This window comes from Nematolebias whitei, chromosome 22 (genome assembly GCF_014905685.2).
Source record: "Nematolebias whitei isolate Nwh7 chromosome 22, NemWhi1, whole genome shotgun sequence".
In the NCBI taxonomy this organism is placed as follows: Eukaryota; Metazoa; Chordata; class Actinopteri; order Cyprinodontiformes; family Rivulidae; genus Nematolebias; species Nematolebias whitei.
This window is the reverse complement of record NC_056519.1, coordinates 2173648-2186305: the sequence shown is the minus strand read 5'-3', so window position 1 is coordinate 2186305 and position 12658 is coordinate 2173648. Positions and strand designations below refer to the sequence as shown.

General features: G+C 43.7%; 1 protein-coding gene across 1 annotated transcript in view; it reads right to left on the bottom strand.

The window, feature by feature from the left end:
- The window catches only part of shank3b (SH3 and multiple ankyrin repeat domains 3b), a 39170-nt gene that overhangs the window by 14988 nt on the left and 11524 nt on the right, over positions 1–12658 (bottom strand). Inside the window, exons 2-3 of the mRNA XM_037695837.1 lie at positions 2138–2309; positions 1787–1990 (exon numbers count right to left, since the gene is read on the bottom strand). Coding sequence (XP_037551765.1) covers positions 1787–1990; positions 2138–2305 — 372 coding nt within the window. The 5' untranslated portion in view covers positions 2306–2309. The remainder of the gene's footprint in view (positions 1–1786; positions 1991–2137; positions 2310–12658) is intronic.

Sequence of the window (12658 nt, the reverse complement as noted above, 5' to 3'; positions counted from 1 at the left end):
CTTGTTAGCTGTTTGTTAGTTGAGTTAATGGCTTGTTAGCTGTTTGTCAGTTGAGCTAATGGCTTGTTAGCTCTTTGTTAGCTCGTTCTCTATTTCTACATTTTTCAACAATCTTTAGCAGATAAATGATTTTAAGATTTCGTCAACCTAACACTCGGCAAAAAGAAAAATATTAATTTAAACTGAACTGGTATCTAAAACACAAAGACATTCTGACCTCATCAAAACCTTAAACATAAAACTAAGTAATTTTATTATTTTTAAGGCTTAACTAAATTCTGTAGCAAATAAATATAATTGATTTAAAATCATATTTAGCAGCAGAAATGGAAGATCATCTCTTTTAAAATCATAAATGTTGTAAACACCTGATCTGAATCTCAAAACTCTGTTTTTACTCGACCTGCAGCTAAAGTTGAGACTTTTCGGCTGTTTGTAACAAAAACGGGGTCAAGATGATGTCACTGAAAAACTGGTTCCTGTAATAAAAACACTCAAATCTTATTTTCATGTTTGATTCAACAGATTATTGTAAAAGTTCAGAATCGTATTTTTGTTGCCGTTTGTAAAATAAATTGAACTTAATTCACTTCAAATAAACATTTTTCCTTCATGTTTGTCTCTGGTGCGTTAAATATTTGAACTGTGTTCATTTCATGTAAAATAATAAAATAAATAATTTTAGTAGTTTTCATCCCCCTGCTCCCTACCCTCACTGCAGAGGTTACAGGTTAGCTTTTGATCGCTCTGATTACAGTCGTGGTAAAAAGAGAAGCAGCTGACGATGATTCAGTTCTTGAGTTTTATGGATCAGGTTCTGAAATGATCCAGACCTCGAGCGAACAAACAACAGATTCCACCGAGTCCTCGTTTAATAAACGAGCTGTAAAACCGCTGCCTCCACAGGAGCATACAGGTGTTAACACAACGCCAAGGTGGAAAGACAACAGCAATGACCTCAGAGAAACAGCAGGTCAAAGGTCACGTCTCAGTCCATCGTTCTACTGAGAGGAAGATTCTTCACGAGAACATTTCAGACAGCTGTTTCAACCTGAAGGTCAGACTGTGCAGTGACTCTACAGGCTTCAATCAAAGGTCAAAGGTCGCCTCTTCTCTCTAAAAACAACATGGCAGCACCACATCTGAAGGAACCACCAGACTTCTGGACCAGACCACAGGACAGATGTTTACCCAGGATGCACTGCAGCAAACAGCTCCTCCAGCTGTCAGCACGGTGGAGGCGGCTGGTGGTTTGGGTTCCTGTCAGTCACTGAGTGGACCAGAACTCCTCTGAAGACCAAAGAGTTCTGGAGTCCAACAGAACCATGGTCCAGAACCCAGCAGCTGATCTACAACAGAACGGGTCAGACAGAACAGAACCAAGGTTCTTCTACGGTCCAGTCTGAGTCCAGAACCAGGAGAGAGAGTGACAGAGGAAACCAGAGTTCTGGACCAGGAACTGGACCCAGTTGTTGATAATAAATTAAACTTTGTGGAATCTTTTTGTGTTTTTGTTCCGAGTTTTTATTGAAACGATTTCAGAACCTGAAGATCCATTTTATATCCTGAAGTTTGGAGTTTTAATTATAATTTATTTATGAATTAGATTTTCTGTGAAATACCTGATCTGAAATCAGCTCCTTTATAAAAATTTAAAAACATGTTTTTTATAAATGACATTTTTCTGGGTCAGATGTTGGTCAGGTGGAGTTTTGTTGGATTTACAAACAGCATGAAGGAACATTTTCAGTCTGGTCCTGTAAAAGGACTCTGTCGGCTCTTTTACCTCCAGGTACGGGATGGGGGTGATGGGGGGCAGAGGGTACTCCTTCAGCAGCCGCTCCTCGTCCAGAAACTTTCCGGCTCGGCCGTTGAACGCCGGCTGGAAGAGACCATAGTTCAAAACATCCGACAGAGACTGAGTCAACGTCACCAGAACCCTCTGCTTACTGGTCCAAACTGGTAACTCTGGGTCCAACCGCAAACACTTCTGAGAGAGCCGGAGCCAGAGAGAAGGCAGGCAGACAGGCGGACAGAGAAAGAGACAGGTGCAGACAGACACGCAGACAGGTTTGTGTCGTGTTGTTGGTTTCATCGCCGTGGTTCTGTTCCCGCTGCCGTTTTGTGAGTGTGTTACCGTCTGCTGCAGGTCCGGGATCCCGATGCGGACCACCACGCTGTTTCCAGGAGGCGAGTCGTCGGCGTCGTCATCCCTGGCGACAGCAGAGCCTGTTGGGTTGCCGTTAGTAACCGCCTGTTGCCGCGGGCGATCATGTTTGGTGTCAGCGGTCGGACTCAGAGGCATGTGGCTGCGAGACGAAGAGAAACCCACAAACATTTCAGTTCAGCACAAAACTCAAAATAAAACTAAACTGAACACAAAGTTTTTTTATTCTAAATTAAGATCAATTCCATATTTAACCCTCGTTTTACGGCCACTTTAGGGCAAAATGTTTTAAAAATAATTACATTTCTGAAAACGTTTGCATCCACATTGCACATGTCTGGTGTCTCTGAGCAGGACACCTTAGCCCCAGTTGCTGCCCACTGCTCCACCTGGTGGTGGATGGGTGAAATGCAGAGAGCCAGTTTCACCATTATACAATGATGACAACACAACACGTCATTATCCTTCAGTTTGGTGTGAGGCAGAGTAATTCCACTAAAATCTACTTGTTTTTATTCTGTAAACAAACGAGCGTTCTGGCAACAAACCAACAGCTTTCAGAGAAAAAGTCTCAAAAATGTCTCGAAACGTTCTCGGTTTCCTCATGTGAACCCCAAAGACTCGTTCTGTTGACGCAGGGAATTATTAACAGAATAATTTCAATAGAAACCTTGTGAGGCTCTCACACCAGAGCCAAAACGTTATGTTTCTTCATCTTCTGTGGTCGGGTCATGGAGGGAAGAGGTCCAGGAGAGAAACCCAGACCTCCCTCTCTCCAGCAACATTTTGCTCGTCCTGGGGGTCCTACGGTGGTAGACCCAAACTGCCATGACTCACTTAGTAAATTGACACGGGTGAAGATCTGGTCCACTGGTCCAGGACCAGGACCAAAGCTCCTCCTGAATTGGAGGTTCCAGTCAGTGGGAGCTTCCTTCAAACAGTCTGGAGTAAACTTTCCTGGGGGGGACGTCTTGTCTAAGAAGTTAAAGATTGAAGACTTTCTACAAATGTTCATCATCCAGCGGTTCATGGGACATTTTTCATAAACAGGTCCAAGATGGCCGCCGTCCCATTAACTTACCAAACCGCTGCTGAGATAGTGAACGAGGTGAGAGGTCTCACTCTGACACTTTTTTAACAAAACACTGATGTCCTGCCAAGAGAGACAAAGACAGGAGATCACACTGCAGCTGCCGGACAGGTAGCTCAGTGGATGTGATGTGCAACCTGTTGTGGGTCCAGGGCCACGGGACTTGGTCTTCTCTCATGGATCTGGAGCTGCAGCACAACTTTCATATTCCTCTGCTTACACTCCTGGAGTTTCAATAATGTCCAAACCTCCTGCAGGGTCAAGGTACATGCCCCCTCGACCGCTCCACCAGTGACAAGCCTCAAATCCCATCGCCCCCACCAGCCAGTTAGTTTTCTCCTGGTTCAAATGATCAGCATCACACTTCCACACGTCTCCCCAACATTGCCTCATCTTTTAGGAACAAATGTTTGATCCTCCTACTGTTGACATCTGCAACATTCAGCCTCATCCAGGTCCTCACCTCTGTCCAGCTGTAACAACATTTCTGCTACTCCAGATGTGCACTCTAACTTTCAACACTTTTTGTAGTAAAGGTAAATGTTTTTACTCAGCTAAACGTACGCAGCCTTGTCCCTAAACTAACCGAGGGGAGTGCACGTTAACACTGCAGACCCTGATATTATGGTCGTCTCTGAAACTTGGCTCACGAAATCCATAACTGAGGTTTTCATCACTGGTTACAACATCTACTGTGCTGCCGTCTTCGTTGTCTCACGCCTTCGACGCTGTCGACCACTCCATCTTGGAAACCTAAGAGACATCTGTCTGTCAGAGAGTTGTGTAGCTGTGTGTTGGTTCAAACGCTACTGTTCTGGGCAAACACAGTCAGTGAGGGCGGAGGGTCACCTGTCTGACCCACTACCCATCAGCAAAGGCGTTCACCAAGGCCCCATACTTGGTCCAACTCTTTTCAGCATATATATCAACAATGTAACAAATTGTGTGAACAACTGTCTTGTTCACACACATCTGTACGCCGACGACACCATTATGTACAGCACCAGTACCTCATTTAACTCTGCCCTCGCCACATTACAGATTAGTTTCAATAACATGGAGCACACTTTTTCTAATCTTCATTTAAACCTGAACACTGAAAACAAAATGCATGATCTTTAACAGAAACCTCCCTCAAACTGTCTGCGCTCAGAACAGACTGGATGTCTCTGAGATCCAGTCTGCCAGCAGCTACAAATACTTTGAGGTTTGACTCGATTCCTCACTCTCATATGAAACTCACAACACTCTGCTCTCTGTCACGATAACACATTTTGCTGGGCGATTCATTGTCTCAGAAATTATTGCGATAAACGATAATATTGTTTAAAATTTGACAATAATTACTAATTATTGTCAAATTTTAAGAAGAAATGTTGGTTGATTTGTTTTGTGTATAGTACCTTTTTTCGACCACCGTATAAGCCTGTTTGAACTGAAGTGATGGAGCGAGCAGCGTCTCTTTAAGAGAAATGAGAGGGAGGCCCCTTGACGTGACATGGGCTGTCTCTCTTCGGTTCTCAAAATAGCCGACACTCGGTGGTTTGAGCTCTTTAGCATTTTTCACACAAAGCTTTTAATAAAAAATCAGTAAACAAGTTCTCAGCTTCTTTTTACAGAGAAAAACAAGTTTACACAAAGGCACGAGTTTCAACCGTGAATTTTGGAGCTTGAACAAGACGGAGGTTTTGTCCCCGAGGTCGGCCTGTTAGCTTAGCTTGTAGCTTAGCTGCTTTTAACGATCCAAAAACACGATTTTGGTTAAAGCATATTTTAAAGAGAAAAGAGAAAGGGAGGGGTCAGTGAAGAGCACCGGAGTTGAGTCTTTTGTCGTCCAGTGTCTTCAGTAGAAAGAGAGAGACACGAAGAAACGATAGTTGATAAATGAAAACGAGGTCGATAATTTTCATTTATCGTGTGATCAATTGATTTATTGTTTATTACGACCGGTTTAGTTCCTCCTCGAAAACAAATCCTCACTGACTCAACCTGCCAAACATCTTCTGGTAAAAAGGATCCTTCCGATGTTCACCTGACGTCCTCTACAGAACTCTCCTCCACAAACTGGACACCGTTGTCCAGTCAGCCCTCACCACTGCACTCTGTATTCCCTGGTGAACTGGTCCTCCACTCCCACAGACAAACAAACTGGTTTCTGCTGGTCTATAAAACCCTGACTGGTAAAACCCCACCCTACCTCCGCTCATTACTCAATATTCGTAGCAACGTTCGTGCCCTCCTCTCCAGCAGCTGCATCATCCTATCAATCCCTGAAACATCTCCTGATGCACAAGAATGTAAATTTAATCCTGATTTGTTTGATTCAGACCTGAAGGGATTAAAGTGTGTCAGGAGTAAAACACGGTTATTAACTGGTGGCCTGATCTGCCCTCCCAGCAGCCACCGACAGTCCCACCTCCACTGCAGCTAATTCTTTTAGTAATTCTGAAAAATAAACGGTTCAATAAATTCTGTCCTGCTCGAAGCTTCAGCTGTGAACAAACGACCTTTAACCTCCAGTTTTATCACAAACGGTTTCAAATGAACTTTAATGTTGACCTTTGGGTCACTCAGGAACAAACTTGTTCCAGTTGTAAATATTTAGTCTTAACTTGACTCAAACTATTTTAAATTCATTTATTTAGTTTCTAACAGTCCCACGTGTTGCAAACAGACGCTGAAGTTCTGACGTTTGTCTCATTTTCATTTGATTCTAAAGATTTGAATAAAATCAGAAACTTTTCTGTTCGTGATTTCTGAATCTTTAATCAAAGATCAATATAGTTTTAAATATTCAGGCTCCCACAGATGGGTCTGGAGGTTCTGGTTTGTGAGCCGACGACCTCCGTGTGCCCTGGATGTGACATCACTTCCTGTTTTTCTCACAGACGAGGGTCGGATTCGTTTCGCGGTAAAACGAGGCTTCAGCTGAAATAAACCGTCAGAAACGTGATTTATGTTCGGACGTTTGATGTTTCAGGGACTTTGTAAAAGTTTTTATCTTTGTTTACTCAGAACTCCTGGACTGGAGGAGGATGAAGATGATTTAACGAAGGTCAACGGGTTTCTGGACCCGGAGGAGTTGTTTGAAGAATCGTTCAAACGTCGTTCAGGAATTTAACAAAGAACTTTTTAAAAACTTTCAGAACGTCCGAAAATAAAAACATAAACAAGTAAAACCAACAAAGGAATAAGACAACCGTCATCCATCCATCCATCCATCTGTCCATCCATCCATTTGTCCATCCATCCATCTGTCTATCCATCCATCTGTCTGTCCATCCATCCATCCATCCATCTGTCCGTCCATCCATCCATCCATCCATCTGTCCATCCATCCATCTGTCCGTCCATCCATCCATCCATCTGTCCGTCCATCCATCCATCTGTCCATCCATCCATCCATCCATCTGTCCGTCCATCCATCCAGCCGTCCATCCATCCATCCATCTGTCCGTCCATCCATCCATCTGTCCATCCATCCATCCGTCTGTCCATCCATCCATCCATCTGTCCGTCCATCCATCCATCTGTCCATCCATCCAGCCGTCCATCCATCCATCTGTCCATCCATCCATCCATCCATCTGTCCATCCATCCAGCCGTCCATCCATCCATCCATCCATCCATCCATCTGTCCATCCATCTTGTTCCTTTGATCCGTGGAGGCAACAGATCCCGACAGGAAACCTCCCTCTCCAGCTCCTCCTGGAGGATCCCAAGGTGTTCCCGGACCTCTCTTCAGGGAGTTCTGGGTCTCATCCGGGGTTTACTCCCAGTACCTGAAAAACCTCCAGAGGGGAGAATCCAAGAGGCATCCTGATCAGGAACCTGAACCACCTCACTCCTGTCGATGAGGAGGAGCAGCTCCACTCGGAGCTCCTCAGTTCTTCTCTGAGGCGCAGCTGACCTGCAGGGGAGGCTCATTTTAGCTGCTTGGATCCAGGATCTGGTCCTGATCCAAACCTTAGTGTCCACAGGTGAAGTTTGGAACGTAGACAGAGCAGTAAATCCAGACCGGAGCAACACTCTCATTACTGCAGCTGAAGATTGAGCCGTCCTCCCATCCCTCAGGGAAGAGATACTGGAAACAAAGACTCATCTGGACCCGCAGGGAACGTTCCACCTCTGACGGCTGAAAAACACCACCAGAGAAACTCCAACCGTCTGAGCATCAACAGCAAAATGGAACCGACCCGACGGTTCAGAGTTCATGAGTCTCCACCTCCACCTGTCTGATGTAACAAACATTTAGAGTCTCCTCCTCCACCTCCACCTGTCTGATGTAACAAACATTGAGTCTCCTCCTCCAACTCCACCTGTCTGATATAACAAACGTTGAGTCTCCTCCTCCACCTCCACCTGTCTGATGTAACAAACATTGAGTCTCCTCCTCCAACTCCACCTGTCTGATATAACAAACGTTGAGTCTCCTCCTCCACCTCCACCTGCCTGATGTAACAAACGTTGTGACATTGTTAATAAGTTTCAACTCCTCTCTGATGAGAAACACAAACCAGCTCGAGTCAGAACTTTAGTGTCGCGTCCGTTCCAGCCGAACACGAAGGCGGCGCAGACGGAGAGGCGAGCGGAGTCGGGGGTTGTCATGGAAACCTGGATTAGCAGGGAATCCTGTGCTAACCTCACTGTGTAACGTGTGTGTGTGTGTGTGTGTGTGTGTGTGTGTGTGTGTGTGTGTGTGTGTGTGTGTGTGTGTGTGTGTGGTAAAAAAGCCTCCTGATCTACATGCTCGCTGTTGCCATGACAACACAGTTGAACAGTTTTCTCAGTACCTGCTGACTCCATCAACCTCACTCCTAATGAACCCACGTCGGTCTGCAGAGGGGGCCTGACGGGGCCATGAGCCCGACACGAGCGGGTTTGAGTTCCAGTTTCAGATCCGAGTCAGGTGACCGGAGGCGAGACAGAACCGGTCCAGAACCACACGGCTCTGTGAGACTCACACTTAAACTTTGCAGGACCAATCTAAGGTCAAAGGTCAGAACAGCTGTTTGACTTTCACTGCACTAATGAGACGGGCCCAATTCTTTTTTCTAATAAAGCTCCAAGAATCACAAAAATTAAAATAAAACATAAAACCTGAACATTGTCCTCTTAAAACAATTTAACAAGACTCAGCCTGAAGTGAAGACAATTTAAACAGGAACAATAAAACATAAATAAATAGAGGTTTTTATTAAAATAAGTCCAGTAATCTGGTGCCAAGCATTCGAACATGATTCTGCTGGTTCTGTGGGTTGTTAGGGTCCAAAAATATCCTCCATCATGGAGGCAGCAGGAGCTGGTCCATCAGACCTCCGAGGAGCTTTTACACCAATTCTGCCTCAAAATCTACAAACTGAACTTCTCAGGCAGAGAAACGACGGCGCGTCACTTCATTCAACCGTTTGATACAAGTTGGTCTCGTCGAGTCACGAGGACGTCAAGAGAGAACGTACAAACAACAATAAACAACCATAAAATGAAAGTAGTGATACAAAACAAAAACAGCTACATTATGAAGCAATGTAGAAACTAAAAACAGGAACATGTCTGTGATGGTTGTTACCAAGAACTGAACAGATGTTTGAAGCCACTTAGAGAGGTCAAAGGTCAAGAGCTTCAGGTCTTTTTACAAGATATTCCAGGAAACAGGAGCGGAGTAGGAGAAGGTCCTTTTGTCTAGTTCAGTCCTCACTGAGGGAACACTGCAGGTAATGATGTCCTGAGAGCGCACGCTGTAGCTGCACTCACACAGAGACATGTAGGAGGAGATGTATGAAGGCAGCAGACCAGGAAGTGATTTAAAGATGAAAATGTACCAGTGAGAGAGTCTGTGTGAAGGAAGGTCACAGATACAAGGTGTTCCTCAGGGTTCAGAGTTAGACAGGACCTGTTTCTGAAAAAGAAACCCAGTTTAACTTTCAGTTTCTTTAACAAGTTTTCCACATGGAGCTTAAAAGATGTGAGTCGACCAAGATACCCAAATATTTATAGGAATCAACAAACTCTACAGGAACACTATTCATAGATAAGATAGGAGGAAAAACTGCTGGGACCAACTTCCTGTTTGAAAACAACATCCCTTTGGTTTTATCAGCATTAACCAGTTTGAGACGGGACAAACCAGACTGGATGATGTCAAATGCAGATTGTAGAAGCTGGAAAACCTTATCAACTGTTTTAGCTCAACAGTAAACAACTGTGTCATCAGCGTAGAAATGTATGGATGCATCAAGGATGCTCTGACCTACGTTACCTATGTAGATTGTAAAGAGTGTGTCCTGAGACTGAGCCTTGTGGTACACCATTATTAACAAGATAGGTTCATTCTGGTTGAGACTCATTTTAAAAACAAAGTGTATATTTAAAAAAAAAAAAAAAAAGGTTAAAATTAACATGTTTACATGAAAATAAAGGAATGCTATTCTCAATTTTGTTTCAGAGTGTGTTATTAGATTAATGTTTTTATAAAATAAACCTGATTTAATTTGTGTAAGTGTCGCTAACGTAGAAATTATCTGTATGTAAAACCCTGTAAAGGAAGAACTCCACGTTGATGAATTTTAAAATTAAAAATAACGCATTACGTTTGTGATCCGCTGCACTAACAAAGGCTAACTTGAGCTAGTTTAGGCTAACAGTGGTGAAGAAAAGCAACTCAAACACAAAACTACGACTCAGTTGTGTCTAAATATAAACAAAGTTCACATCCTGACAGAAATAAAGTCAAATTAAATTCTGATCCGACCGTGGTCCATCTCAACGCTGAGAACTAGCTGGAGTAGCCACAAATACCGTCTTATTTGGGCTAAATTAATTTAACATTTTAAAAACGTCAGGCTATATCTTTTTTATTTGAGGCCATTTTGGAATTTGTCATTAAAAATTGAAACGTTTTATTGTACAACATTTAAAATGGAGGCAACAGCATCATCTTAAGCTAATGTAGCAACGACTTATTTAGGCTAATTTAGCCGCTAATGCTGTCGCCTTTAATATACCCATTGTAGCTAACGTCTCTTAGCTAATGTGTTCAGATTTTTAGTTGTGACATTCACTATAAACTAATAATAACACTAATAATAATAACAACAACAGACTTCTTAAGCTAGCAGCTAATGCTAGCTTATTATCCTGAATGTTAAATCGTTTCGGCTTATTTATAAAGCGCCGAGTCACAACAGAAGTCGTCTCAGGAACAAGCTAACGTTCAGGAGCTCGTTAGTGACGGCATCAAAATAAACTTTAATCCTTGAAGTTAGATCAGCTGTGAAACAACGCTGTGAAGATTTCTGTAACTTTGTGTAATAATGTAATTAATAGTATAATAAATAGTTTAAACAGTTTGACAAAGTCAAAATCAGCCATTTGAATATTTTAAAAAATTATTCAAACTTCATTAATGACTTTTTATTAAATGTGAACAAGGAAATGCTAAATTACAGATTAAATTGAGTTAAACCTTTTTTTTTAACTTTAAGGTAAAGCTGCAGAAACTGAAGGTTTTTATAGTTAACGATGTAATTTTCCAGCGACGCTCCTAAACGTTTCTTTTACCTGAATGTTACATAAAAACAAACCGAATCTCTTCACCCTCGGCTCTGTAACTTTTCATCGTCCTCGGGAGCTTCCACTTCTGCTCTCCAGGAATCTGAACCCTGTTTTTTCCTGAAGTTAAATCCTGTTCGGCTGCCGGTTGAGAAAACGCAGGAAGTCCTTGAAGGCAGCGGCTTTTCACGAAACTAAAATCTCCAAACGCCTTGAAACGAATTTCAAAGCTCGCCGCCGTGAATGGAGAGTAGCGTTGAAGACGCTTCAGTCTGAAGCTGCGGAGGAACCCTCAACTGAAAGGACGACACGCTGGCCCTTCCTTCACCGCTAACACGATCATTTAAAGGTCAAGGGTCAACGTAAAGTTTTATCTGTAAAATAGGAACTGTTGTGTATTTTCAGATTCTTGTAAAATAAAAAAACTTTAGAGAAATTACATTTCCTGTAAAAATGCAGTGTGACAGCTTATTGCCGAAGAACTTGCTTAATTTAAAATTAAACGGCTTCACTCTGATGATGTAACTGATCCCTGTCGACCGTCAGCTGATCCATCAGATTATTTTAGCTCAGCTCGGAGGTCGCTTCTGCACGTCAGGTCCAGCACCACCGAGCCCGGATTAATGTCCAGCTCTGTCCACCCACGGCCTCGACGACTCCTCTGCAATCAAGTCCGAGCCGCTCCGTCTGATTTCCAGCCTCCACTCGAGGAAACGCTTCACCTCCACCACCCAGAGGCTTGAATCATCGCCACCTCTCCTCCTCTAGAGGAAAGATGGCCGACGAGACGCGTGACTGATGATGGCGTTCGCTCTGACTCCTTCGCCAGCCTGACACGTCTGCCTCGTTGTGTTTAACCAACTCCTGGTCGGCAGAGCGTTTCTACGGTTCTGAAGTGAAGCGCTGATCCACCGTACAAAGAAGAATCAAACGTTTGTTTCGTGAGTGAAGCTGTTCGCTGCCTTTTGGTGGATTAACCTTGAAAATAAAATAAATCTGTGACAAACGCTGAGAAAAGCTCCAACAGAACTGGGTCAGGTTCTTTAAGTGCAGCTCCTTACAAAAAGTCCAATTCACCCTGAAGGTCAGACCGTGCAGTGACTCTACAGGCCTCGTTCAGCAGGTCAAAGGTCATGACCTCTCTAAAAACAACATGGCAACACCACTTAGGTTCATCTGAAGGAACCACCAGAGTTCTGGACCAGAACCAGACCAGAGGACAGGTGTTTACCCAGAATGCACTGCAGCAAACAGCTCCTCCAGCTGTCAGCACGGTGGAGGAGGCTGATGGTTCGGGCTCTGGCTCTGGAGAACTCTGGAGACCAAAGAGTTCTGGAGTCCAACAGCTGAAGCTTGGACCAAACTGGGTCCAACAGGACCATGATCCAGAACACAGCAGCTGATCTACAACAGAACAGGTCAGACAGAACAGAACCAAGGTTCTGCTACAGTCCAGTCAGAGTCCAGAACCTCAGCTGGACTGAAACACTGTGGCTGGACCCTCAGAGCAGAGCAGAACCCTCAATGATGGAAAGAAGAGCGGTCCAGAACTCCTCCAGAACCAGAAAACTTAATGAATGAAGACTGTGCGGTCTATTTTCTGTCTTTATAAAACTTTAACGCAGAGATGTGTTTGATTTTATATCGCTTTATAACGAACCTGTTTTTGATATGATTGTTGTCGTCACTCTCGTTAAATCAAGTCTCTCTAGTAAACGAGTCCTCGAGGCTCAATGACACTGACCCGGATGAATAAAGGTTGAATGGGAATTAAAGTCAACGGTTTCTTTAACGTCTCTGAGCTCCTTCAGGTGGACCTGCGTCAGGAACAGCTTCCTGTGAAGGACCAG